At 36.2% G+C, this 26806-nt stretch overlaps 1 protein-coding gene across 3 annotated transcripts in view; it reads right to left on the bottom strand.

Annotated features, from left to right (window-relative positions):
- The window catches only part of MICU2 (mitochondrial calcium uptake 2), a 187775-nt gene that overhangs the window by 52623 nt on the left and 108346 nt on the right, over positions 1 to 26806 (bottom strand). For all 3 annotated transcript variants that reach the window (XM_044668299.1, XM_044668300.1, XM_044668301.1), the window contains 2 exons: positions 11686 to 11717; positions 11519 to 11594 (listed from right to left, as the gene is read on the bottom strand). In XM_044668299.1, coding sequence (XP_044524234.1) covers positions 11519 to 11594; positions 11686 to 11717 — 108 coding nt within the window. The remainder of the gene's footprint in view (positions 1 to 11518; positions 11595 to 11685; positions 11718 to 26806) is intronic.

Here is a 26806-nt window from a genome sequence, read left to right as displayed (position 1 = left end):
GTTATAAAAACTGTAGTGTAGATAAATTAGAAGCCTTCTATATAAGGTCAGGTGTAAAATAAGGATACTCATCACTAATATATTTAATATTGTACTAGAAATGCAAGCAATAGTAATAAGAAAAGAAAAAACTGATAGCAAGGACAAAGAGGAACTGAAAATAACTCTTTTCACATGATATATATATATATATATACATATATACACATATGTATATATATGTATAATCCTAGAGATTCAGTGAAAAGTTAACTGAAATTATCAACAATTTTAGTGAAGTAGCAGGATATCAAATGATGCTATGTAAATCATTAGCATTTCTATAGATCATTAACAATTCATAACATAATATGCTGGTTGCGGTTAAAATGATGGCATCATAGAGTTGAAAGTAACCCATACACTAAATCATTTTCCTAGAGGGTCACCATGTACTTGCCCCCAAAGTAATAGAAGTGCATTTCTTTACAAATATTATACATAGCTGTGAGTCATTAAGTATACTTATGATTCCTGCTATTGGTGACTCTGAGGCTGATCATATGTGCCTAGGATAGTGATGGTGAACCTAAGGCACAGGTGCCAAAAATGACACACAGAGCTCTCTCTGTGGGAACACCCGCTGTTGCCTGCCAGAGTTCATTATTAGAAAGGCAGAGGGACTTGGGGGGCAGAGCTGTTCCTCTCCCCCACTCCATGCTCTTGAGGACATTCCTCACTTCCCCTGCCCCTCTGTCCAGCAGCCAAAGGGAGTGCTTCCTCTCTCCCCTGTCTGGGGTGAGGGCCTGGGGAATTGTAAGGGGGCAGGGCTCATATGCTGCATGAGAGTGTGGTGCAGATGGCAGCCTGTTGAGTCTGGGGTGAAGGTGTTTCCTATGGTGGGGTAGAGAGGAACTAGATCTGAGGGGACCATGTCACATAGCTAGAAGGGAGTGGTGCTAGAAGGGAGTGGAGTGCTTGGGCCACTCTCCTCCCCCTGCTCCACATGTGCTGCTTGTCACCTGCCCCTCTACCCAGCAGCCCAAAGGGAGCACTTCCTCCCTCCCCTATCTGGGGTTAGGGGGGATCCAGGAGGTGAGGGGGGCCATAGCACTAGGTCTCCTGGGGGGGGGTGAACATGGCACTCTGCCTTTAAAAGGTTTGCCATCACTGGCCTAGCAGTTCTGAATTGAGTATGGCTAAAATGCCTTGCCAGGTATGGAACTCAGAGTAAGTGTCTGAGAAAGGGGAGCCGCCAGACTGAATTGGCTCATCAAAGATGGAGCAGGTTAATGTCAATGGTGATCTAGCCTGAGTGAGAGAGGGAGACTTAGCCTGAAAAAACTATTATATACTTCTATCTCCATCTCTATCTCTCTCTATAACTATCTCTTTGTAGATTGACATAGATATAGATATAAAGGTATATATCTGTATTTCTTATACTATTCCACATATCTAGGCCCTATGATAATCTCTGAGTATAAGGTTTCCCTGTCCATTACTAAGGAAAAAAGAATGTCTACTGTTATGATTATATTTGATCTTGATATTGATTATGGCCAGTTGCTTGTCAGTTGGTATTGATTAGGTGGTATATATTCTGCTAAAGCTGTTAGGGTCTAGCTGGTTCTGGTGGAAGATGAAACTGGCTGGAGACAGATTACTACAAAACCTATTTATTAATAGCTATGAGAAGTATCAGGGACAGGATAAGGAAATAGAAATTGATTAGGAGATATATTACTCTAAAACGAAGATTTCTAAATATATTCCCCAAACCCAACTGTCCCGCAAGGGATTTCTTCTTGCCTGAAACAGGCCTCCTTAAACTACTCTTATTGTCTATCTATATCCCAAATCTATTTCTATATCCTTATAACAATATATACATTTATAGTTATCCTTAGCTCCTTCACTTATTTTGGATAGTCACAGCTTGAATGTAGCTCTCTGTGTCTGCTCAGCTTCACAGATATAGTTGCTTGTCAGTTCTCACAGACGCTGCTCTCTGGCACCACCTGTAGTGTTTCAGGGAACAGCCTCAGCCTCTCACTCTATTCAGTTGAATTACTCTCACAATATAAAGATATTTTCCAAAGCTATTTACCACCAAAATTTTCCAAGATTGAAAAGAGTTAACTTCCTAGACATCTACTCCCAATGAAGAAGCTCCAGAGAGTGATTTGTTTTCCAACTGTCCTTTCCTAGGAGTTTCTAGGAATTCTTCTTAAGGAACCTCCTGAACATTCTACTCTCTCTTAAGGTAACCTTTAAAACTCTTTCCCTAAGTTGGAAATCCTTCTTCTAAGCAGAACCTATTGTTTAATTAATCAAATTAACAAATTAATAACTAATTTTTACATTCCCCACTGTGCTTCATTGAAAAGAAAAATCTTTCTCAAATGAAGGAAATGCACCTAACTATTCTTATTCTAAAACTAGGACAGAGAGAGTTAAAGAAAGAAGAATAAAAGAAAGGAAAAAGTCTTGCAAAATGCAAATCGCATTAGTTACAGATAATTCAAATGTAAACATTTTCAATAACAAAATAATGCTATTACAGTAAAAAAATTCTACCTAAAAATAAAAATTCAAAATCATCTTACAATACTATGAAAACAAAAAAAACCTTGAAAGAAAACTATTATACAAAAATATACATAATATTTACATTACATTCCTCCCTGAAGTCACCTTTTAGGAAGATATAAAATCCCCCTTAAGGTGAATAGAACCCTCTCTTTAAGGTTCCCTTTAAGGAGGACATAAAAAAATATGAAGTAAGGTATTTACCTTACTATTTAATTTTTATATTTTTAATATATTTTATTAAAATCAATTTAATAAGTTTTTACTATTATTTTTATATTTTAAGTTATCCTTTATAACTTTATGTATTAAGTATTGTATTTAGCAACTAGTTATAAATTTTTTAATATCCCTATTTAATACACTGTATATTATATTAGTAAGAATTATTCTTAAAACTTAAATTTTATATTTACCATTTACATACTCATACAAACCTCAAACCTCTATTATACTAAAATCCAAACTTTTTCCATTCAAATGTACAATTAATTTCCTTTAAAATCCTTCAGTGTTCTTAGTTCTTGATAGTAGTCCTCAATGTCCATGGACAAATCTGTAGTTGCAGGTCATTGTTTTTATAATACTCTTTGTCCAGTGTATCCTTGAAATAGTACATTGTCTCTTGAAACAGTGTCCATAGTAATTTTGTTGTCCTTCTTCTGTTGTCAATGTGTAGTAGTCTTTATCCCATTGTCATTTTGCTGTTGTCCGTGTTGCAGTCCTGCTGTTGTTGTGGTGATCTTTATCTTCTTATCCTTGATTCTCATCTTCTACTGATGACTTTTCTGTTATCTTCACTGCTACTGGTGTTGTAAGCAGCATCTATTATGGACCTTCACTGGCAGGTTGTGTACCTCCCATTTTATTAAAAAATTTTACATAGGTTTTATCACCACAATTTATGTCATGTAATGAGAAGTCAATAGGTCTAGTTTGTATTACTGCTCCTAATTGTTAAAGGTATTTGATTCTACTCTGCAATTCTCTTATATACTTAGCAGTGGTGGTATCCCCAGCCAACACTGAAGTATACGCAAGGCTAAATGTTTTTGATTATAATGGTGGATGACCAAATAACATTTCATATGGAGATATAAGTAGGTCTCCTATGGATCTAGTTCTTATGTAAAACATGGTTAGTGGCAACACATCAGGCCATTTTAGGTGTGTCTCTGTGCATAGTTTCCCAATCATCATTTTGATCTCTCTGTTCAACCTTTCCACTTTCTCAGAACTCTGTGGATGGTAAGGCACATGAAACTTAGGTGTTATCCTGAGGCATTCATATTTTGGTTATAATACTGTATCAGTGAAATGTGTACCTCTATCAGAATCTATTCTTGCTGGAAGGCTAAATCTAGGTATGATCTCCCTTAATAGCATTTTTTACACAAATTGAACTGTATTCTTGTTAGATGGAAATACTTTTGGCCATCTTGTCAATTGATCTACAATAAGCAAGCAAAATTTATAGTTCCTAGCTTTTGGCATTGAAATAAAATCTATCTGCAAATGCTTGAATGGGATATAAGCGAGAGGTCTTCTACCAAATGCCTTTTGCTTGAACACATGTTGGTTGTATTGTGGACATGTATGACACGATGCACAGATCTTTGATGTTACATTTGTAATACCAGGGGCTATCCATGTTTTCTTCACTGAATCTACTATGCTATATCTTGTGTGCCAAAATGACCTTTCCTGTGCATAGCTTGACAAATTTGGTTATAAAAAAGTTCTTGGTGATATCAGCTTTCCTACTGAGGCTATCCACACACCATTTATCTGCTGTGCCTTAAAATTTTGTTCACTTCTTTCTCATTATTTGCTTCTGCCAAATCAGTTTCACTTGACTGATAGATTTAAAATTAATTCTGGACCTTCCATTGCTGCCATTTTTGCTGTTATGCCTGCTCTGTGGTTCCCTTTTGAGACAAAGTTATTGCCACTGGTGTGAGCCAAACAGTGAACTAGTTTATGAGGTAGTTAGAGAGTTACTAAAAGTTCATTTATGATTTTAGCATTGGCTATTGTCTTGCCTGAATAAGAATCCACGTTGTAACCATAGAGCTCCTACTGTGTGACAAATGCCAAAAGAATATTTTGATTCTGTATAGATAGTAACTCTTCTATCCCTTGCTATTAGACAGGCTTACTTCAATGCTATTAACTCAGCAGCTTGAGCATTCAGATTTGATTAAGTGAAGCAGACAAAATTGTTTCAAACTCTGTAACTACAGCTGCACCTGTGTACCTTATTCCATCCCTTATGAAAGATGAGCCATCAATGAATAGTATCATCTCAGCATTCTCCAATGGAGTGTCAAGTAAATTTTCATGGGGACTTTCTGTAATGTTCACTACTTTCTCACAGTCATGTAGAGGTTGATCATTTAGAGCAGTGGTTCCCAAACTTTTTTGGCCTATTGCCCTCTTTCCAAAAAAAATATTACTTAGCCCCCTGGAAATTAATTAAAAAAATTTTAATAGCAATTAACAGGAAAGATAAATGTACCTGTGGCCATCACTGTTTCCCTGGATTGCTGCAGCACCCACTAGGGGGCGGTAGCGCCCATTATCGGAATCACTAATTTAAGTTTCGCCATTTGTTGGTAGATCAGGTAACAGAGTAGCTAGATTCAATGTAATGCATCTTTTCAATGTGATATTTCATTGTCTAGCAAAGTGATTTCATATCTGGTCAGTCTCTGATCTGATAATGCGTGCATTTTGTGTCTTAAAAGCAAAGCCTCTACTTCATGTGGGCATAGTATAGTTAGTGGACTGCCCAATACCAGATCAGTAGCTTCTGTAACTAAAAGAGCAGCGGCAGCCAATTCCTGGAGACACGGGGGAGCTCCTGCAGCAATGGTATCTAGCTGAGGTGAGTAGTGAGCTATTGGTCTTTGCAGTGGTCCTAAAGACTGTGTAAGCACACCAGAAGCCACACCTTTTCTCTCATGGACATGCAAGACAAATGGTTTGTTGTAATCAGGCATTCCTAATGCTGGGGCTGGGAAAATTGCTTCTTTTAACTTTGTAATTGCTGCTAAATGTTTTTTAGTTAGTTTCAGTGGCTCTGTTACTATGTCTCTTATTAACTCTGTCAGGGGTCTGGTGATTTCCCCATAACATGGTATCCATTGCCTGCAGAATCCTGTTGTTCCAGTTGTTTCTTTGTCTTCAGTCCACTTTTTTTTTTCTTTTTTGAATGTCTGCAATTCTTTTTTGGGAAATGTATCTTGACCCTTCTGCTAATACAAATCCTAGATATTCTACTTTACGAATATACCTTGTACCTTTGACTTAGAGATTTTGTGTCCTCTTCTGCATAATTCTATTAGCATGTGCTTACTATCTCTTTGACATGCTTCAGCAGTGGCAGATGCTAACAGCAAGTCATCCACAAAATGGATCAGTCTGCTCTCTTAGAATTCTATATTTGCTAGGTTTTCTGTTAAAATTTGGGAGAACAAAGTAGGACTTTCTACGAACTCTTGTGGCAAATGAGACTATGTGTATTGTAATACTTTTCATGTAAACACAAAGATCTTCTGGGAGTCTTTATATATTAGGATAGAAAAGAATGCAGAGCATAGGATCACCACTGTGAAGTACTTGGCATTGCTGGGAATTGATGAAATAATAGTATTACCATTAAGGGTACATACTATGGTTGTCCTTAATTTATATAACAAATCCCTCCCTAGCAAATTCATAGGGGAGTTTGGCATTAATAAAAATGAGTGCTCTACAAACAATGCCCCAGAGAAACCATTCTAGGTGGTAGCTTTTTTAACCTGAAAAGGACTCCCAGAAATTCCTACTACTTGCATTGATCCTACTGCATTGCATTGTGTTTCAGATGATTTAATTAACACTGATTTAGAAACTCTTGTGTGTAACAATCAAATGGCATTTCCTACTTTCAATGTGACATGAGGTTCAGTACTATTTTGGGGGAGAATGAACTGGAATTATTGGTGTCAATATTTCAGGATCTGGAAATTTGTATTCACCTACTCTCTAAATTCTGTGCTTGAAAGTTTTTATTCTCAGTTTCTACAGTTCCATCTCCACTAGTAAACCTTCATAACATAAACTGTGCTCCTTTCTGGGATCCTTGTCTCTGGGTGTTTGTATAGAACTTGGGAATATTTTGGCTGTGCATCATTCTTTAAATAATTTTGTGATTCAGCTTGATTATTTTCCTGGTATCTGTATATATCCTGGTATCCATTGTAACCATAGCTTCTAACGTGGTAGCCATTTCCAAACCCATTGCCTCTGTTTTACTGATTGCCATTTTTAAAACTGTTGTTGTACCAAAAATAATTTCCTCTAAAGTAATTTCCATTTTGTCTAAACACTTGCCCCTAACACCTGCAGGCCCTCTCATCAGGTGTCCTTTCTTCCCACACATGTAGCATGTAGGTCCCATAAGGATGGGGGATGGGACAAAAAGAGCCAGAATAATTATTATTACAGTCCCTGAGCATTTTATCTTCTTGGTGGTCTATATTCCTTAATAGCAGTTAATCCCACTGATGTTTCTCCTTTTTCCACCTTATTCAATTTTTATATATTTGATCTCTTTTCTCAGCTTTTCTACCAGTTTACTGTTTCCCTTGTCATGTCTTTCTTTGTCTGCATTAAAATATACATCATTACCTGCCTTAATTCAGAGTTCCATAGTGTTCCAGTCTGGGCACTGCATTTTGAAATAGTTCTTAACCACTGCACAGGTGTTCTTTACAAATTGCCTCCTTAAATAGTGTCAATCCCGTTCTTTTGAAATGTCCAGGTATGTACCATTTTCCCATTTCTATAAGCCTGTCCATGAATGTAGAGGGAGTTTCTCCACTCTCTTGCCCCAGTTTTTCAAATTTTGTCCAAGTCCCTGGCCTGTCCCAGCATTCCCTCATTTTGTTTTTAATGTTGCCTGCCTTGCTTTGATTCGTTTGTTATAACCTTCTTCACTGTTCAAATTCCAAAATGGATCCTAAATTGGTCAGTCAGGGGAATTCCAATTTTGGTTTGTCTCCTGAATGTTTGTCTGTCTGTCTCTCTCTCTCTCTTGCATTGTCAGTAATTCGTTCATTAAAAACTCAAAATCAAGGTAAGTAGTATCAAACTGTTTAACTATTTTCTCGAATTTCTTGATGACTGCAATAGGTTCCTCTTCAAAAGAAGAGATACCTTTCTTAAAACTGTCCATGTATGCCTGAGTGAATGCCTTATGATGCCTCTATTAATTAGTTTATACTTGGGGTTAATGTGGGAACCTTGTGTAGTGGGAAGAAAATGCCAATATTTTTGCTTAAGTCAATGTTTTCTTTTTCTAGTTTAGTGCCCTGAAAATACTGTTCCATCATTTCCCCTTATTTCAGTATCACATTCTTTAAATAGTCCAAACTCATGTTTATTTGATTTTATCTCAGTTGTTTCTTCTTGTTAATCTTAATTTGAGTTAGGATATAGTATATAAAATACTTTATCATCAGTCCCAACAAGATACCATGTGCACCTATTGGTGAAAGCTTCAGAAGATGTAAGACAGAGTCTATTTAGCCCTGTCTTTGGGAGGGGGAAGTCTCTAAAATATCCAGGAATCCTTTTAGTAAAAACTTGAATTATGTTCCCTAGACTCATTGTTCTTGTAGCTTTCTTATAATATTATTGATAAAAGATTGTTGGTTCTAATCCTTATTGGCTCACCACATGTTATGATTTTATTTGATCTTGATATTGATTAGGTGGTATAGATTCCACTAATGCTGTTAGGGTCTAGCTGGTTCTGGTGGCAAATGAAACTGGTTGGAGACAGATTATTACAAAATCTATTTACTAGTAACTATGAGAAGTATCAGGGACAGGATAAGGAAACAGAAATTGATTAGGAGATATATTACTCTAAAACGAAGATTTCTAAATATATTCCCAAAACCCAACTGTCCTGCAAGGGATTTCTTCTTGCCTGAAACAGGCCTTAAACTACTCTTATTGTCTATCTATACCTCAAATCTATCTATCCTTATAACAATATATAAATTTATAATTATCCTTAGCTCCTTCACTTATTTTGGATAGTCACAGCTTGAATGTATCTCTCTGTGTTTGCCCAGCTTCACAGATATAGTTGCCTGTCAGTTCTCATAGACACTGCTCTCTGGCACCACCTGTGGTGTTTCAGGGAACAGCCTCAGCCATTCATTCAGTTGAATTACTCTCACAATCTTTTCAGATATAAAGATGTTTTCCAAAGCTATTTACCACCAAAATCTTCCAAGATTGGAAAGAGCTAACTCCCTAGACATCTATTCCCAATGAAGAAGCTCCAGAGAGTGATTTGTTTTCCAACTGTCCTTTCCTAGGGGTTTCTGGGAATTCTTCTTAAGGAATCTCGTGAACATCCTACTGTCTCTTAAGGTAACCTTTAAAACTCTTTCCCTAAGCTGGAAACTCTTCTTCTAAGCAGAACCTATTCTTTAATTAATCTAATTAGCTAATTAATTTTTACACTGCTTACATAGATTTCATTATAATCAAGCCTTGGTTATTGTCTCAACCTAGGATTGTGTTGGTGAACCTATGACATGTGTGCCAGAATGTATTGCTTCCTTCCCCTTGCCACATACCCAAGGGTATTTCTCTCATCACTTGCCCCTCTGCCCAATGGGAGTGCTTCCTCCTTCCTCTGTCTGGGATAAGGTTGGGGGGGGGTCTCATGCAGAGTGAAGGTTGCAGTTTGGGTACTTGGTTCTCTAAAAGGTTCCCATCACTGACCTAGAACTCAGGTAGTTAAGAAGAATAGCCTATTCATACAAGATTTTGCAACTTTCACATGGCTGAGGAGAATATTTATAGAACAGAAGAAAATAGGGTAAGATGGAAGGAAAGGAGGCTATGGTCAAATAGAGCATATATTCAGATTTATGAATTCGTGTAGAGAGAACACAATGATATAATCAAGGGTATCCTAAGGTCATAATAAAATGCAGATCATAAGAGATTAGAAGGCTGATAAGTTGGGAAATTATATGATGTGACATCAACAAGTTCCCAAGTATAAGGATTGGGGTTAGGGTGAAGAACAATACTGTGAGCCAAGTACTGAACACCCTGAGAAAGGAGGATGACTTGAAGGTTGGTAGATGACAGCAACTAGGACCATGCCAGGGTGAGATGGCTGGAAAGAGTGAACCTCTAAGAAAGAGAGGCTACTAATTGATAGTGGAAGAGGGAGGACCTGAAAGAAGCAGTAACACTAATTAATTAATCTGTTAGTCAGTGTTGACTTCTCATGTAATAACTGCTGAAATTTCAAAATCTTTCAAGAATCCAAGTTTTCATTAATATAATGAAATTAGTATAATCATTTCACTGATGATGATTACAACTACTTTAGACCTTAGTATTGGGTATTCATGATTTGCTCTGGCTGAAGAAATTCTTCACTTGATAGCAAAACTTTTGGAGAAGTTCTCACTTTGGTTAGCCTGGTGATCAAATGATAGACAAATGACACGCCACTAAATCTGTATTTGTAGTCTTTTTAGCTTGGTTGTCATTTAGTCATTTTTTATCATATTTGATCATTCATGATCTCTTTTGGGGTTTTCTTAGTGAAGATACTAAGGTGGTTTGCCATTTCCTCCTCCAGCTCATTTTAAAGATGAGGAACTGAAGCAAACAGGACTGACTTGCCCAAGGTCACAAAGCTATCAAGAGTCTGAGGCTGGATTTGAATTCAGATCTTCTTGACTTCAAAATGTGCTTCCTAGTTCTCTCAAAATATGCCCTAAAATGTCCTTGATGACATTTTTTCCATACAAGATGAGCTTACATCATACAAAGCATAAGGACTTGTGGAGAAGCTTTGATTAGTCTTATTTATGTCTTCAAATGATATTTTCTGAAGTATATTTTAGAACTGATTACTATTTAGCATAAGCAATTAGACAGGCATACTCCTTTTCTAATTTTTAAATTCAATTTTATTTTATTTTCAGGTCCAGATTCTCTCCTTTCCACCTCCCCCACACATTGAAAAAGGCAAGAAAAGCAAAAGCTGTTATTAATATGTATAATCAAATGAAACAAATTCCCACATTAGCCATATCTAAGAGAAAGGAAGGAAGGAAGGAAAAAAGAAGGAAGGAAGAAAAGAAAATAGGTTTAAAAGTATACTGAGTCTATCAGCTCTCTATCTAGAGGTGGATAGCATGTTTCATATGACCCTTTTCCTTAAATATATATGAAAATAAAGATAGATCATACTTCTAAAGAAATTGGTTTGTATTCTAAAGCATTCGCATCTAGCTTAATATTGACTTGATAAACATTCAAATTCAATAAACCCATCAAACATTAAGATGAAATGGAATGGGGCAGCTAGATGGATCAGTGGATAGAGCTAGCTCTGGAAATGGGACTTCTTGGGTTAAAATCTGGCCTTAGACACTTACTATCTGTGTGACTTTGGGCAAATCACTTAACCCTCATTGTCTATCCCATATTACTCAAATACTATCCCATATCACTTAGCCTTAAGAGTATTGACTCTAAGAGGAAAAGTAAGGGTAAGAAAAAATAAAAAAAGAATAAAGGGATTAGAGGAGGAATTAAGGATTGAAAGAAATGCCAAGAGATACTACAAGCAATGGAGGAAAGTTAGAAAGACTAAAATCAAAGGGGAGCAATGTTGGCTCCCTTCATTCTCAAAAAATGGTCACAGGGCTTGGGACAAATATTTCCCACTAAAAATTAATGCATTTATTAAATATTTCATATCTATTAATCAACATTAAAATGCCAACATTCTTTGAAAAGAATATATTTATATGTATGTATATATCCCCTACAAATTTCTGTATTATCCAATTATCATAGACAAAATATGAAACTCAAGAGTAAGGATTTAAAAGAAATAAAATAGCATTACCTTTGTCACCAAGATCTCTAAAAAAGGTTGATCCACCTTTAATCCTTTTTACTTCATCCAGTGCATCTTTTATAGACTTCAAATATATAAGGCAAATACAGAGAAATCAGTTAAATTTTTAAAAAAAGTTGTATATATTTTAAAGAGAATGGAAAAACTTTGCTTACCTGTTTTGTTAGTTGCTTAATTGAGGCTTTATCTGTAGAAGAAAGGAAACATCATTTAAAATTAAACATCATGGAAATTATTTTATCTTTCATCAAATTTATTTGTGTCTTTGTTATTTTCATGGGAAAATAACTATATCAAGTATAACATTTTAGGAATAGCATATTCTGCTCTTCCTCGTCCCTCAATATCCTGAAGACTTCCTAGGAAACAGAATAAGAGTGTTTCAGAAGAATGATAAATTGGAGGTTCAAATAAGGGTTAATTTAGCGATCTTATTTAATGTTCCTAACACAAAATTATGAGCCATCTACTTCTAGTTCCAAATCCTTTGCTATAATAATTTGTTCCAATTACTTTTCAATTTAATTCCTTTCTTATTTCTCAGAAATATCATCATAGTCAATTCTGACTTTTGGTTTGTTTTTTTTTCCGTACTCTGGTTCAAAATAGATGCCAATCTTGCATTCTTTCTTCATGATTATCAAAATTTAGAAGTTTTTCTGTTTCCACTGCAAAAAGGTAAGTATATACTTTAGAAACTTATCATTTAAATTTCTGAAATCATATTCTATGCTCCTCATCGCCTTTCTAATTAAAGATGTCTTTGCTAATATAATTGTGCTTTTTTGTTTCTAATTCCATTTTCCATCACCCTCTCAATAAATTTTTTTCTTTCTTTTTCCTCCTAGCTCCATATTTTCCATTAACTGAGGCTCCTTTCTTTTTGGAATCATTGTTTCTCTTACTTTGCCCATATCTTTTAATTTTCTCTGGTTGTACCTTATCACCTTGCATGAGCATATAATTAACATCTTCCTCCTTTTCCCCATACTTTTTATGAATTTCTATTCTGAACAATTACAGAATTCCCCTCAAAACGAAGGTGATAGAGTAAAAGGGAATAAGTTTGTTTTTCAACTTCATCCAGGATATTACTTATAGTCTTCAAGTACAAATGGCATTGGAACTAGTACCAGAAGTTTTTTAACCTATTCATAATCTTTTATCATTATGCCTTTCCATAAGCCTTATGATTTCCTAAACCTATTCTTCATCCTCACTGTGACCTTCATTCTCTCTACTGCATTGTACTGTGGCAAGCCATCATTCCCACACAAGTTATACTTTCCTTCCTTCCTTCTTTTGATCCCTTGGTGAATCAACTCAATTTTGTACTATCCTTGAGTCTTGAATCTCTTGTCTCCTAGTCCAATTGCCTTTCATATCTTAACAACTCCCAATCCTGGTCCAGCTATCTGTCTCCTTCCTTTTCACATGCTGCTGAAGAGAAGGAAATTATGAAATTATGTTGATTGGCATCACTACAAATTTGTATTATCTAATCACAACTGAGCCTTATTGAAGCAAGGCAAACATTCTAGTCCTCCCTTACCCATTTACTATCTCTACTTTCCATAGAAGCTGTTTCAAATCTTTTCATTTTTTCTCAAGTTGCCTTTGGTACTTCCTCCCTCCACTCTCTTGGTTAAGAACTCAGCTTCATTAAAAAAAATTTTTTTTAAAACATTTATTAATATTCATTTTTAACATGGTTACATGATTCATGCTCCTACTTTCCCTTTCACCCCCCTTAACCCCCCCCCCCCCCCACTCATGGCCGATGCACATTTCCACTGGTTTTAACATGTGTCATTGATCAAGACCTATTTCCAAATTGTTGTTAGTTGCATTGGTGTGGTAGTTTCGAGTCTACATCCCCAATCATGTCTACCTCAACCCATGCATTCAAGCAGTTGTTTTTCTATTATGTTTCCTCTCCTGCAGTTCTTTCTCTGAATGTGGGTAGCATTCTTTACCATAAATCCCTCAGAATTGTCCTGTGTCATTGCATTGCTGCTGGTACAGAAGTCCATTACATTCGATTTTACCATAATATATCAGTCTCTGTGTACAATGTTCTTCTGGCTCTGCTCCTTTCACTCTGCATCAGTTCCTGGAGGTCTTTCCAGTTCACATGGAATTCCTCCAGTTTATTATTCCTTTGAGCACAATAGTATTCCATCACCAGCATATACCACAAAAAGCGCAGCTATAAATATTTTCAAACAAGTCTGTTTATTAATGATCTCTTTGGGGTACAAACCCAACAATGGTATGGCTGGATCAAAGGGCAGGCATTTTTTTATAGCCCTTTGAGCATAGTTCCAAATTGTCAGCCAGAATGGTTGGATCAGTTCACAACTCCACCAGCAATGCATTAATGTCCCAATTTTGCCACATCCCCTCCAACATTCATTACTTTCCCCTTCTTTCATTTTAGCCAATCTGCTAGGTGTGAGGTGATACCTCAGAGTTGTTTTGATTTACATTTCTCTAATTATTAGAGATTTAGAACACTTTCTCATGTGCTTATTGATACTTTTGATTCCTTCACCTGAAAATTGTCTATTCATGTCTCTTGCCCATTTCAGCTTCATTTTTAATGGAAAAAATTGAGGCCATTCATCCAGATTGCCCCTTTCTCCCCTTCTCTTTGTTATTCAATTTAAGTATCTTCCTCTACTATCTCTTTCATTCCCATCACTGATGAAGAGATGGCCTTTCTTTTCAACAACACCAACCCCTCTCAGTACTCTTGATCATGTCCCATCCCATCTAATTTGTAGATTGCCTCTACTATCATTTTCATATTGAGAGGATTTATTTTCAATATATTGAATTATTTCTACACATTGGCTTTAAATTAAAGGGACAAATAATTTCATTGACCTCTCTACTCACACCTTCTTCCTAAGAATTTCAAGAAATGCTCCACCCCAGAGAATCTTCCACTGTAGGCAAATGGAAGAGAGAGAGATTATGAAATTTTATTATCTCAGTAAAGTAAACCAGTTTATGCCAGATGCACCTCCATGTAGGACAATGAGTCTTTCAATTCCTCATTAAAACTCATTACAGAGGTCACTCTTGACTGGGCAGTACTTGATTTCTCTCTTTAGTGGAAGAATATCATGAGATCATTATGTGATTGCCTGTTATCTTCCAGGGGTTGGGAGGGTTGAGAGTCTTGATGGACCACTGTTCCACTGGCCATTCACCAATTAGAGATGTCTTGGATGTCTAGGGAGGCCCAAAGGGTGAACTCCCTAATTATATATATATGGATCTCTGCATGGGACGTTGAAATCTTGTGATTACTGAGAGAATCATTTGATCAACTTATTTTGTATTGACCAGTCAATTAGCAAATTTAATACCCAGAATTACTGCTTCTTGTCTTCAGTCTCTCCCTATATTTGGTTCCTTCCTTGCTGATTATAAAAATGTCCCTGTCTAGTGCCATGCCATTCAAACTACCTAAAAGTTATTTCAAAGAACTAGAAAAATAAAAATAAAACTCACCTAGAAGAACAAAAAGTTAAAAATATTAAAGAAATTAATGAAAATATGAAGGAAGGTGGTTTAGCTGTACTGTATCCCAAAATATATTATAAAGCAGCAAACATAAAAATAATCTGGTACTGGCTAAGAAATAGATTAGGCACTCGACATATAGTAGTAAATGATCTAAGTAACCTAATGTTTGACAAACCCAAAGATCCAAGGTTTTGGAAGAACTCAGTTTTTTTTAACTGGACAGAGAAAACTAGAAAAAAGTATAACAAAAACTAAGCAAAAACAAACACCTCATGCCATATACCAAGATAAAGTCAAAATGGATACATGAATTAGAAATAAAGGGTGATACCATAAACAAGTTAAAAGAGCACAAAATAGTTTTCCTGTCAGATCTATGGATAAGGGAAGAATTTATGACCAAATAAGATACAGAGATCATTATGAGATATAAAATGGATAATTTTGATTACATTAAATTAAAAAGGTTTGCACAAATAAAACCTATGCAACTAAGATGAGAAGGGAAACAACAAACTGGGAAAAATTTTTTATCTTAAGTGTCTCTCATACGAAAAAAATGCTCCAAGTCACTATTAATAAGAGAAATGCAAATTAAAACAACTCTGAGGTACCACCTCACACCTATCAGACTGGTCAATATGACCAAGGAGAAAAATGATAAATGTTGGAAGGGGGTTTTGGCACTACTTGCCCTGTTGGTGGAACTGGTAACTGATTCAATCACTCTGAAGAGGAGAGAAAGGGATATATCCAAAAGATTTTACAAGGGGGAATTTGACAGTCCTTGGCAACAGATTAATATGTGGGTGGAGGTTAGAGATAGTAAAGAGTTGAGAATGACTTTTAGGTTGTGAATCCAAAAGACTGGGAATATAGTGTTGCCTTTTATAGTAATAGGTAATATAGGAAGATTGGAGAATTTAGGGGGAAAGATAATGAGTTCCACTGGATATGATTAATTTAAGATATCTCCTGAACATTCAGTGTGAAATGTCTGAAAGGTAGATGGCGATACAAGATTGAAGATCAGCAAAGTTTAGGGCAGGAAAGACAGATTTGAGAATCATCATCATAGGGATGATAATTAAAATCCAGGAGGACCTTATGAGATCACCAAATGAAGCAGTATAGAGGAAGAAGAGAAGAGGGACCAAAACAGAGCCCTGAGGGACACCTAAAATTTGGGGGCATAACTTGAATGAAGATCCAGTAAAGCAGGCAGAGAAGGAACAATTTGATAGGCAGAACAAGAAAAGAGTGGTGTTACAGTGTCAAAGATTGTAGAGAGGCCAAAAAGAATGAAGACTGTAAAAAGACCTTTAGAATTGGCAATCTCTTTGGAGAGAGCAGTTTTGATGGAATGAAATAACTATTTTTCAAGTTGTTGTTCAATATTCCTATTTATATGCATTTTATTGATCTCACAACCCAATGGAGATGTTAATTTGAAGAAAATTATACGTATGCAACTTTTACATTTTATATTAGTATTTTAAAAATTAGAAAAACATTTTAAAGAATAAACCCATGTAAGGTGTTTTGACTTATTCTCCACTTATTCCAAAATTCTCTGAAAAAAATTTTATGCTTCAAATGAAACCACTCTCTCTAAAGTTACCAGTGGTCGCTTAACAGATTTAATGGCTTTTTCTCAGTCCGTATCATTGACTTCTTTATAGCATTCAATATGGCTGAACCCTCCTGGATACTCTCTCCTCTCCAGGCATTGTTGACACTTTTCTCTCTTATTTTTCTTCCCCGTCTGATTGCTCCTTAGTTTCGTCCTTTGTTGGATCTTCATCTCCCTCTAAGTCATACTCATAAAGCTCTAAGACCTCTTTTCCTTCTGCATTTTCTCACCTGGTAAACTCATTGCTCCTCTGGTTTCAATGATAATTTTTACAAGGATGACACTACATGTGTTACTCTGGTCTCCTCTCTGTTCTAGGCTCACATCACTAACTACCTTTTCAACATTTAGAGCCAAATATCCTTCTAAAGCAATATCAATATCCACATCTTCAAAACAGAATTCATTGCTTTTCTCCTTAAACTCATTCTGAATTTCTCTATTACTGTGAAGGACACTACCATCCTTCTGGTCTCTCGGGTTTGCTACTTGTGTGTAACCTCTAACACCTTACCATCAAAATATGTCCCTCATATCTAGTCAATTGCTACATTTTGTCATTTCTAAATCAATACATCTCTAGTCTACATCTCTTACTTTGCACAGCTACCACACTAGTTTAGGTCCTTTTCATTTATCATCTGGGCCATAGTTCCCTAGTTGGTCTCTTGGCCTCAGCCTCTCCCTGCTTCAAACCATTCTCCACACACAAAAAAGGCAAATTAGATGAAGATCTAATAAGAGTTAGGCAGGTAATGAGACACTAGAGGAGGACTTATCTTTTTATATAAACATTATTTTGGGAAAAAAGATGAAATGTTTTTCTTTTTCATGCTATGAATCTCTCTGTTTTCTTTTTCCTTGAGTAAAGACGTCTCAAGATACCTTCTTCTACTCACAAAGGATCTCTGCTACAAACTTGGAGTCAAAATTGTGGAGTTCAATAGGGTCTTTTTTGTTGCCAGAATAATCAAGCAATCTCTCTCTTACACCAGGTTTGTTCTCCTCCCACACCTAGCATAATGCATTGCAAAAGTAGGCACTCGATTATTATCTGTTATGCAAATATCACTAAAATTAGTCTCATCATTTTAAAGTTACAATTGTCTCTTGTGTCTGTATTATTCATATATAATATATTATATAGAATATAATGAAGATGAGAATGAAAATTTACCAAAGGAAAGTAACAATACACTCTTAAAATAAGTTTATAAAGTTTTATTGAAACAAGAATAAAAAATGGAAAATACATAGGTTTCTTTTCTTTCTTTCTTTTTTTTTTTGCTATGAGGGTTTTTGTGTGTGTGTGTGTGTGTGTGTGATGGAATTTTGGCTCAGGGAAAAGATTGAATGTTTTTCAAAAGTCTCCACCTATTTTAGAGATCCCATCATGTGGTTTTCAATATTTATAGTGGAATCGTGAAGTAAAAATCAGGTACAGTCACATCTTGTTACAGGCAAAGGGCGATTTTAATACTTAAAAAATGTAAAGCTGCATCATTAAATATCAAATCTAAATACAGATCAAATAACTCTTTACTTTTAGCCAAAATAAAGTTACTCGATAACTATAACTAACAAAATATTAGCAATAGTTACTAATTTAACTTTAGTTTGCTAGAGGCAATAATGGTCTTTTGACATACATATTTGACAATAAAATACATCCATCATCTCTTACAAAAAATATATGGAAAAATCTGGCAGCAGTACTGTTATTAGCATATGAAGATAGCTAAAACAGGCTATTGTATGCACATACTCTGTTAAAGGGGATTTCTAATAATTTCTAACAAGGCTTAAAATAGACAAAAAAGAAACTCACTGGCAAAAAACTAAATTGACAACTGTCAAATTTGTTGTCCTTTCTGTAGCCATTGGCACTCATGTACATGGGAATAGCTAAATAATACCTCTAAAGTAATATAAAAGTTTAAAAAAAAAGAAAAAACAAAAATATTATTTCTTCTTCCTCAAAACAAAATGTGGCTTTGGGATTAATATTCAGGATCTCCCCATGTTTTGTTTTAATGGGTATTTCCATGTTACTGAATGGCTACCAATGTAATTTGCAAATTATGAGAAGTGAAAGATAGTTTCTTGTCTTCTGGGGGTGGGGGTCCAAATAATGGATTGTCCTGTTAGTGATATTTATTTTTAATTCTTCTGAGTTTATAGTGCTCCAGAATTTCTAGCCTACAATATCAGCAGAATATCTGTATTTTAAAGTAAGGCAGCTAGGCAGCATAGTGGATAGAGTCCCATGCCTGGAGTGAAGAAGATCTGAGTTGAAATCTGATCTCAGATATTTATTTATTGTGATCTGTGTTAAGCAAGACATTTAACCTCTATTTACATCAATTTCCTCATCTGTAAAATATGGGGATAAAATGGTACCTACCTCCTAAAGTTGACAATGAGATAATAATTGCAAAGCAATTTGCAAAAAATTGCAAAGCAAATTGCAAAAAAATAATAAAAGCAAACACTACAGAAATGTTAAGTTATTATTATTATTTATTGTGTTTTTTGGAGAAGTTTGAGGTCTTTAAAGGAGTTTTACAATTTTGTGAAGGCAATAGAACCCCATCTATCCTATTCTTATTTACTTCCAGGTCTTGCCAATTAGAAGCTATTTATACTACCAGAGAAAGCTCTACAGGTCCATTTAACTGCAAATCAAAGGCATAGCACCTGAAATGAGACCTGTGACTTCACTGGGATAGGTTATTTTCCATAATTTATAGTTTTAGAGAATTGCCTAAGAGCACAGAGAGGCTAAATGAATTCCCCAGGGCTACACAACCATTAAATGTCAGAGCTAGAACTTGGGAATATAGGTCTTTCTGGCTCTTGTAATGTGGGTACTATTAGGAGCAGCCAAGGAGCCTAGGCAGATGTTGGTGTTGGAATATGAAAGGGAGGGAAACCCAAGGCTGCAGGTGAGTTAGATAACCTCCCACAGCAGCAGGGTCAGGTCTCCTTTAAGCCCAAGATTCTCTGCTAATAGGCCCAGGGCTTGGAACCAATCCAGACAAGACAGTTAGAAATGTTTTCAGGAAGCAGATTGAAACTTCCTGAAACCTCAAATTGAAATAGATAAACTGGCTTGGAAAGGCTTGCTCAACTAAGTTGTAATGCAGATCTGACTGCTATTAAAAAGATGGTTGATGGTAAGGTAAGCAAGGCTCCAAAATTGTTTAGGCTCAAGGTTAACCAGGGTTTATTTGTAATTAAACAGGGAAGGTTGGGTAGGTAGGTGGGAGAAGGAAACTCTTAAGACCTTGCCTAAATTGTTGATGTTGATTAATCTTGAAGCACTAGTTGATGTTCCCTAGGTGCAGAGTAAATGAGATAGCCTTGAGGGCAAAATCCCAGCTCTGTTGCTTGTTGCTGAGCCCAGAGGCTGGGAAGCCCCTGGGTCAGTTGCAGTTGTTCTTGGTTGTAGTTGTTCTCTCTAGCTGGTATGTATGTCAATGCCAAGGAAGTATTGAATATTTGTCTAATAATTGAATTTGTTCCTACCTGCCTAACAGAAACTCCCAAACCACCCTGGGGCCCCAAAACCCTCCTTTTTTGATAAGCATGAAGACATATAGTCAACTAATGAAAATATATAATATGAAAAAGCATCTCCCAAAAGATAAGTGGTCAAGGATATATTCAAAAGAAGAATTTCAAAGTATTAACCTATGAAAAGATATCCTAAATCACTAGTGTGAGATAAAATGATAAGTGTCCCACTCACTCATATAAACAAAACCTGGAATCAGAAGACAGGAGGAAAAAGAGGCAGTTGTTTATTCCCTTCATGAAAGAAAGCACTTCAATGATAGGCTAAGAAGTGCTAACTGACTAGGCAGCAAACAGGCACTATATACAAGTCCCCCCCCCACCCCTTACCTACAATCTTCCAACCCAGTTCAGGTGAGGTAAGAGGAGCAACTGAGTTGTTTACTGCACTTTCTGACTTTCATCAGGCTCTCTCCCAAACTTGTCCCAGAATTCTCAATCAACAAAAGGTAACAAAACTAGTCTTTGTAAGCTGAATGCTCATTCTGAGAAAAACACACTCAATTCTGTCTCACACACTAGAAATAAGAGAAATGCAAATCAACATGACTCTGAGGTTTTACTCTATAACAGTTTGCTAGGTATGAGGTAAAACCTCAGAGTCAGTGCTGGAAAGTTATAAAAGTCAGGCACACTAATGCACTTTTGGTGAAGCTGGAATTAATACAACCATTTTGAAAAGCAATTTGGAATTATGCTAATAAAATGGTTCAAATGTTCATAACATAATAACAAGTAGATGTCCATTGATTGGAAAATGGCTAAACCAACTGTGGCACATAAATGTGCATATTTTTGTGCTTTAAGAAATGACAAAAATCAAGAGTAAAGAGAAGCACAGAAAGACATAGGAACTAATGCAGAATGAAGTAGGTAGAGCCAAGGGAAAAAAATGTACATACATATATATATGTGTGTATTTATACATACATACACACACATACACAATGACTATTATAAAATTTAGAGCCAAAAACCCCCCAATATACATGACAACTACTATGTAATTAGGCACAACTACAAAATAAGTCTAAGGAGAAAGAATAAAAATAACCATTTTCTTGAGACAGAATCTCTCTCTGACTTTGGCTAAGTCAGGGAGGCAGACCAGAGGAACACTGATAAAAGAGATGGGACTCTTTTCTCCAAAACTTCAGAAATTTATGGCATCATAAACCAATCAGAGAGTGTAAGTTCTCCACTGAGAATTTCCAAATTACAATGTGAATGTTTTCATAAATGCTAAAATGTTTTAGTGGTTTTTAACTCTCTGTAGAATTTGTTTTAAGGAAAAATGAGAACAGAACTGTGAAAATTACAGGGAATTAACACTTAGATCTCTTTTTACTCCTTGCTTGGAAAGTGACAGATTTATTGCTTTAGTGGAGGAGGCAGGTAATTTCACTTTTTTTAAGAGAAAAGGGAACCAAATCCAAATTAATAGTAGTATCAGTTAGATTTCAAAGAGAAGGAAAAAAATAGCTCTGTCACTTAAGATCTGCCCATTATCAATTCTTTCCAAGAGAAAAGTCTATGTAAATCAAGGAACAACCAAAAATGTAAATACATATTATTAGAAGGTTACATCTAATCACATGCTTGGGAGTTTTACAAATTAAACTTAAGTATAAATCAATTTAGAAAGTAATTTTTAAATGAAGGCTTTTTAAAAAAATTATAAATTTTGCTATAAATTATATTAGATTCCCTGATTCAGGTATGGATATTAAGTGGAGTAGGTTTTGAACAATTTGTTAAGAAGAAAATGATACTCCTACCCAATTTTATGATAAACCATGTTAGTCTAGTCGTATCATATCTAGGTCAGTGATGGCGAACCTTTTAGAGCCTTCATGCCATGTCTAGCCCCCCTGCTCCCCAAGACCCTCCCTCTGACTAAGTGCCGTATGCAACCTGTAATAGGAAATAGGTTTTAAAAGTAGGAAAGCAGACTTAGTAGGCAGACTAGGGGAAAAAACCTTGGCTGGCAGCCATGGACATTCTGAATGGAATGCAGGCAAAGAGGGAGGAGAGAGAAAAACTGTCATTGCTGTTTGAAAGGGGTTTTGGAGTAGAAGAGCAGCCAGCAGTGTTTCCATAGACTTGGGATCTGTGAGACTGGAGAAGCTTGAAGACAACATCTTTCAAGATAAACCTTAGAAGTGGAAGGGTCTGTTTCTGGTAGACAGTTACAGGCATTTTTCCCTACCTGGTATCTCTTGAATTATTTGCTGTGCAAGGTGTTGGTTCCTGGTATCCTGAAGCCATCAAGGAAGTGACTTGGACCATTTTTGAGAAACCCCAATATCCAGCTCTCTCCCTCTAGACCTCAGCCAAGGCTCTTGGCCTGAATGAAGTTAGGTTGACATAGAAACTTTCCCTTAGAACTCCAGTTCTTGCCAGTTAGAGATTTCTACTTATAGATATACCTCTCCCACTCTCCTGACCATAATAATACAATTAAACTGTTTTATTTTTCCCTTTTGCTGTTGGTTCCCTCATAGTGTGTGTATAGTTAAATTTGTTTTCCCTGATTAGGTGGATCTGTGTTGGCAGTTGGGCCTCCAATTGCCAAACCCATTCTAAATTGTATTTCCCTAATTATATTGCCCTGTCTTGTCTCTTATTTACCCTTCCTCAGAACTCTGATAATATTTAAGTTAACCCCAAGTTTTTCCCCCATAAGAAACCCCATCCCACACACAGGGGAGGGAAAAAGTGCTCCCATTGGGCTGTTGGGCAGAGGGGTGGGTGATATGAAAAAAATGTCCTCAAGCCAGTGGAGAGGGAGAAGGGAGCAGCTTTTCCCAAGTCCCTCTGCCTTTCTAGTAATGAAATCTGGTGGGCAAAGGCATGTGTGCCCACCGAAAGTGCTCTGTGTGACCTCTCTGGCACTTGTGCCATAGGTTCGCCATCATGGCTCTTGGTTATGTTAATCAATCTCTACCAAGAATTAAGTGGTAAATCTAAGTTTTCTGCCTGAGATCGCATGAGAAGTATATAGAGGAACTTAGGCGCATCACCATATAACAAATAAAGGGAAAATTTGAATCAACATTTATTAGGCTATACCCCTAAGAGATCTTCTCTCCCTATTTTACATCACAAAACCACAAGTTGGAGAAAGGGAAGTCAGTTTGGGTTAAATTTTAAAACCACTTTACAAACTGGATTTTAAGAACTTCTTGCCTGTGGAAAGGGAAGCTTATTTAAGGGAGCAACTTGAATGTGAATAAAATTTAAATATGGAAAATGCTTTGTGTTACTTCTTTGAAAATATAACAGAACTTAACTGTTATTTGAATTGGCCAGGCATTTGTAAGCTATTAAGTAGGGCTGAAATGCTATCTTCAAATAATTTCACACTGCAAATATATTAACATAGTTTCTATATTATGAAGAATTACAAGGCAACTCATATCTTTCATATCTTAAGAGATTAAAAACTTCCATCAAACCTCCCTTTGCAAAACTCCAAGCCCCCTTTATTTTCAAATCCTTGCTCAAACTTCGTCTCTGTCTGTCTACTCTTTCCCTTTTCCCCTCCCTCCTATACCCCCTTTCTCTCCCCATCCCTCCCCCGTCTCTCTTATATAACCCTCCATATAGATAACTCTGTGCTGGATTTTATCCATGATTAGTATAAAATGCTAAAAGTGACACAATGAATGACTTTCTACATAAGATAATTTGGAAATGCATTTGGCTGATTTGTTATCTGACTAATAATAAATTTTGTTTAATATTTTAAAATTATGATATTGTAAATGTTATTATTGTGTTTCTAACTCTTCTTGTATTGTGATTTTTGGGAAACCACTGTATGAGAAATTTATTAGCATCATTAGAAAATTTAACTTTTAATGTGGATATTTTGAAATTATTAATTTATTAGAGGCTATTTTTATGATGTTAAAACCTATGAAGTATTTAACAGAGTATATTTTAAAGGGGAAGGATAATAATAATTTATTTTGTAGAAAAGGAAAAAGAGAGAAAGAAACCTTATAAAATATTATTTATAAACTTGCCAGGTTCCTTGGGACCATCTGCTCGGACAAGGTAATAAAATCTTATTTTCAGGGGTATACGACTGTGGAAGCAGCGCCCTGAAACTTAACCTCCGGCAGAGGATCAAGCAAGGGGGTCCACCAGGGGGCTTGACCTTGAGAAAAACCAGACCTCAGACCTCAGGACCCAAAAGCTCACAGACAGACCCTGAGCGTGAGGATAAAGCTGAGAAGCTGCTGGGGTAACAATGGCTACCCAGAATCAGGAAGTTCAGAAGAGAAAGATTAACAACAAGAAAAAGAAATCTTTAACACTCGACAACTTTTACACAGAGAAAATCCAGGCAACCGAGCAAACAGAGGAGGAGAACAAACAAGCATCCGGACCCTTCCAAAATAAGGAAAACTGGTCACAAGCGTTTGAAGAGTTCAAAACTGAGATGACGAGAAAGTTGGAAAAGATTTGGTTAGAGAAATGGGAAATAGCTCAAAAGGAAATCAGGCAAGAAAATAACAGTTTAAAAGGGAGAATTTTGCAATTGGAAAGTGAGGCTCAGAAATCAAATGAACTGATAAGCAAATTGAACACCAGAAATGACCAGATTGAAAAGGAAAACCAAAATATTATAGCTGAAAACCAGTCCCTAAAGGCTAGAATTGAGCAATTAGAAGCTAATGATCTCTCAAGACAACAAGAACAAATAAAGCAAAGTCAAAAGACTGAAAAAATAGAAGGAAACATGAAATATCCCAATGAGAAAGTGACAGACCAAGAAAACCGGTCTAGAAGAGACAATTTGAGAATCATTGGTCTTCCAGAAAAACCAGAAATTAATAGAAACCTGGACTCCATACTAAAAGAAATTATTCAGCAAAATTGCCCTGAATTCCTACAACAAGAGGGCAATATAGACATTGAAAGGATCCATAGATCACCCTCGACACTCGACCCTGAAAAGTCAACACCCAGGAATATAATAGCGAAATTCAAGAGCTTCCAAGTAAAAGAAAAAAATATTACAAGAAGCCAGAAAGAGACAATTCAAATATCAAGGAGCACCAATCAGGATCACACAGGATCTGGCAGCCTCCATGCTAAAAGACTGCAAGGCTTGGAATACGATATTCAGAAAGGCAAGAGAGCTGGGCCTGCAACCACGGATCAACTACCCATCAAAATTGACTATATACTTCCAGGGGAAAGTATGGGTATTCAACAAAATTGAAGATTTCCACGTATTTGCACAGAAAAGACCAGGGCTAAATGGAAAGTTTGATATCCAACCACAAAAAATTGAGAGAAACATGAAAAGGTAAATAAGAAACAGAGGGGAAAGAAAGAAAACTCATAATTTTTAAATTTGCCTTTTTAAGGGCCTCAGTAAGATCTAATTATCTGTATTCCTATGTGGAGAAATGCTATGTATAATTCTCTGTAGTGAACTCTACTCAATATTATAGTATTCACTATTATAGTAATCAGAAGAATAAGGGAGAGGGTGGAATACTAAATGGTCTAAGATGACATGGGGGGTGGAAAGAGGGGGGTGAATTGTAGGGGACACCAAGAGAAACTTGAGTGAATAAGAAAAATAGGATATGACATTACACACAAAGAGGGCATGGGAAGGAGAGGGGACAAATACTATAATAAGAAGGAGAGGAAGAGAGCATTAAGAGGTAATATTTAATCCTTACTCTCATTGTAATCAACCTGGAGAGGGAAGAGTAGCTCTACTATCCATTGGGATATAAAACTCTTATCTAACCCTACTGAGAAAGTCAGAAGGGATAAACCAAGGGGAGCAGGGGAGTGGGGAGGTCAAAAAAGGGAGGGGAGAAGAAGGGGGGAGGGAATTCATTAGGCCTTTAAAAACAAAAAGAAGGGAATAATAAGGGAGGGATAGAAAGGGAAGTTAATCAAGGGAGGGGATAAGGGATAGCGGCTTAATAGCAAACCACTGGTTTAAAAGGAAATAGTTTTAGAAGAAGGGGTAGGAATAGGGGAGGATATGAAAATGTCAGCGAATGCACAACTGATAATTATAACTCTCAATGTGAATGGGATGAACTCGCTCATAAAACAGAAGCAAATAGCAGAGTGGATTAGAAACCAAAATCCTACCATATGTTGTCTACAAGAAACACTTAGGAGGCGGGCGGACATACACAAGTTCAAGGTTAAGGGCTTGAGCAAAATCTTTTGGGGATCAAATGAGAAAAAGAAGGCAGGAGTGGCTATTATGATTTCTGACAAAGCCAAAGTAAAAATAGATATGATTAAAAAAGACAGGGAAGGTCATTACATCCTGATTAAAGGCAGTATAAACAATGAGGAAATAACACTGCTCAATATGTATGCACCAAGTGGCATAGCATCCAAATTCATAAAGGAGAAACTGGCAGAGCTCAAGAAGGAAATAGATAGTAAAACCATACTAACTAGTGGGAGATCTAAATATTCCTCTTTCAGATCTAGATAAATCAAACCAAAAAATAAATAAGAAAGAGGTAAGAGAG

This window comes from Gracilinanus agilis, chromosome 3 (genome assembly GCF_016433145.1).
Source record: "Gracilinanus agilis isolate LMUSP501 chromosome 3, AgileGrace, whole genome shotgun sequence".
Classification (NCBI taxonomy): Eukaryota; Metazoa; Chordata; class Mammalia; order Didelphimorphia; family Didelphidae; genus Gracilinanus; species Gracilinanus agilis.
Note: the sequence above shows the minus strand (reverse complement) of the source record. Positions and strands in the feature narration are given on the sequence as shown.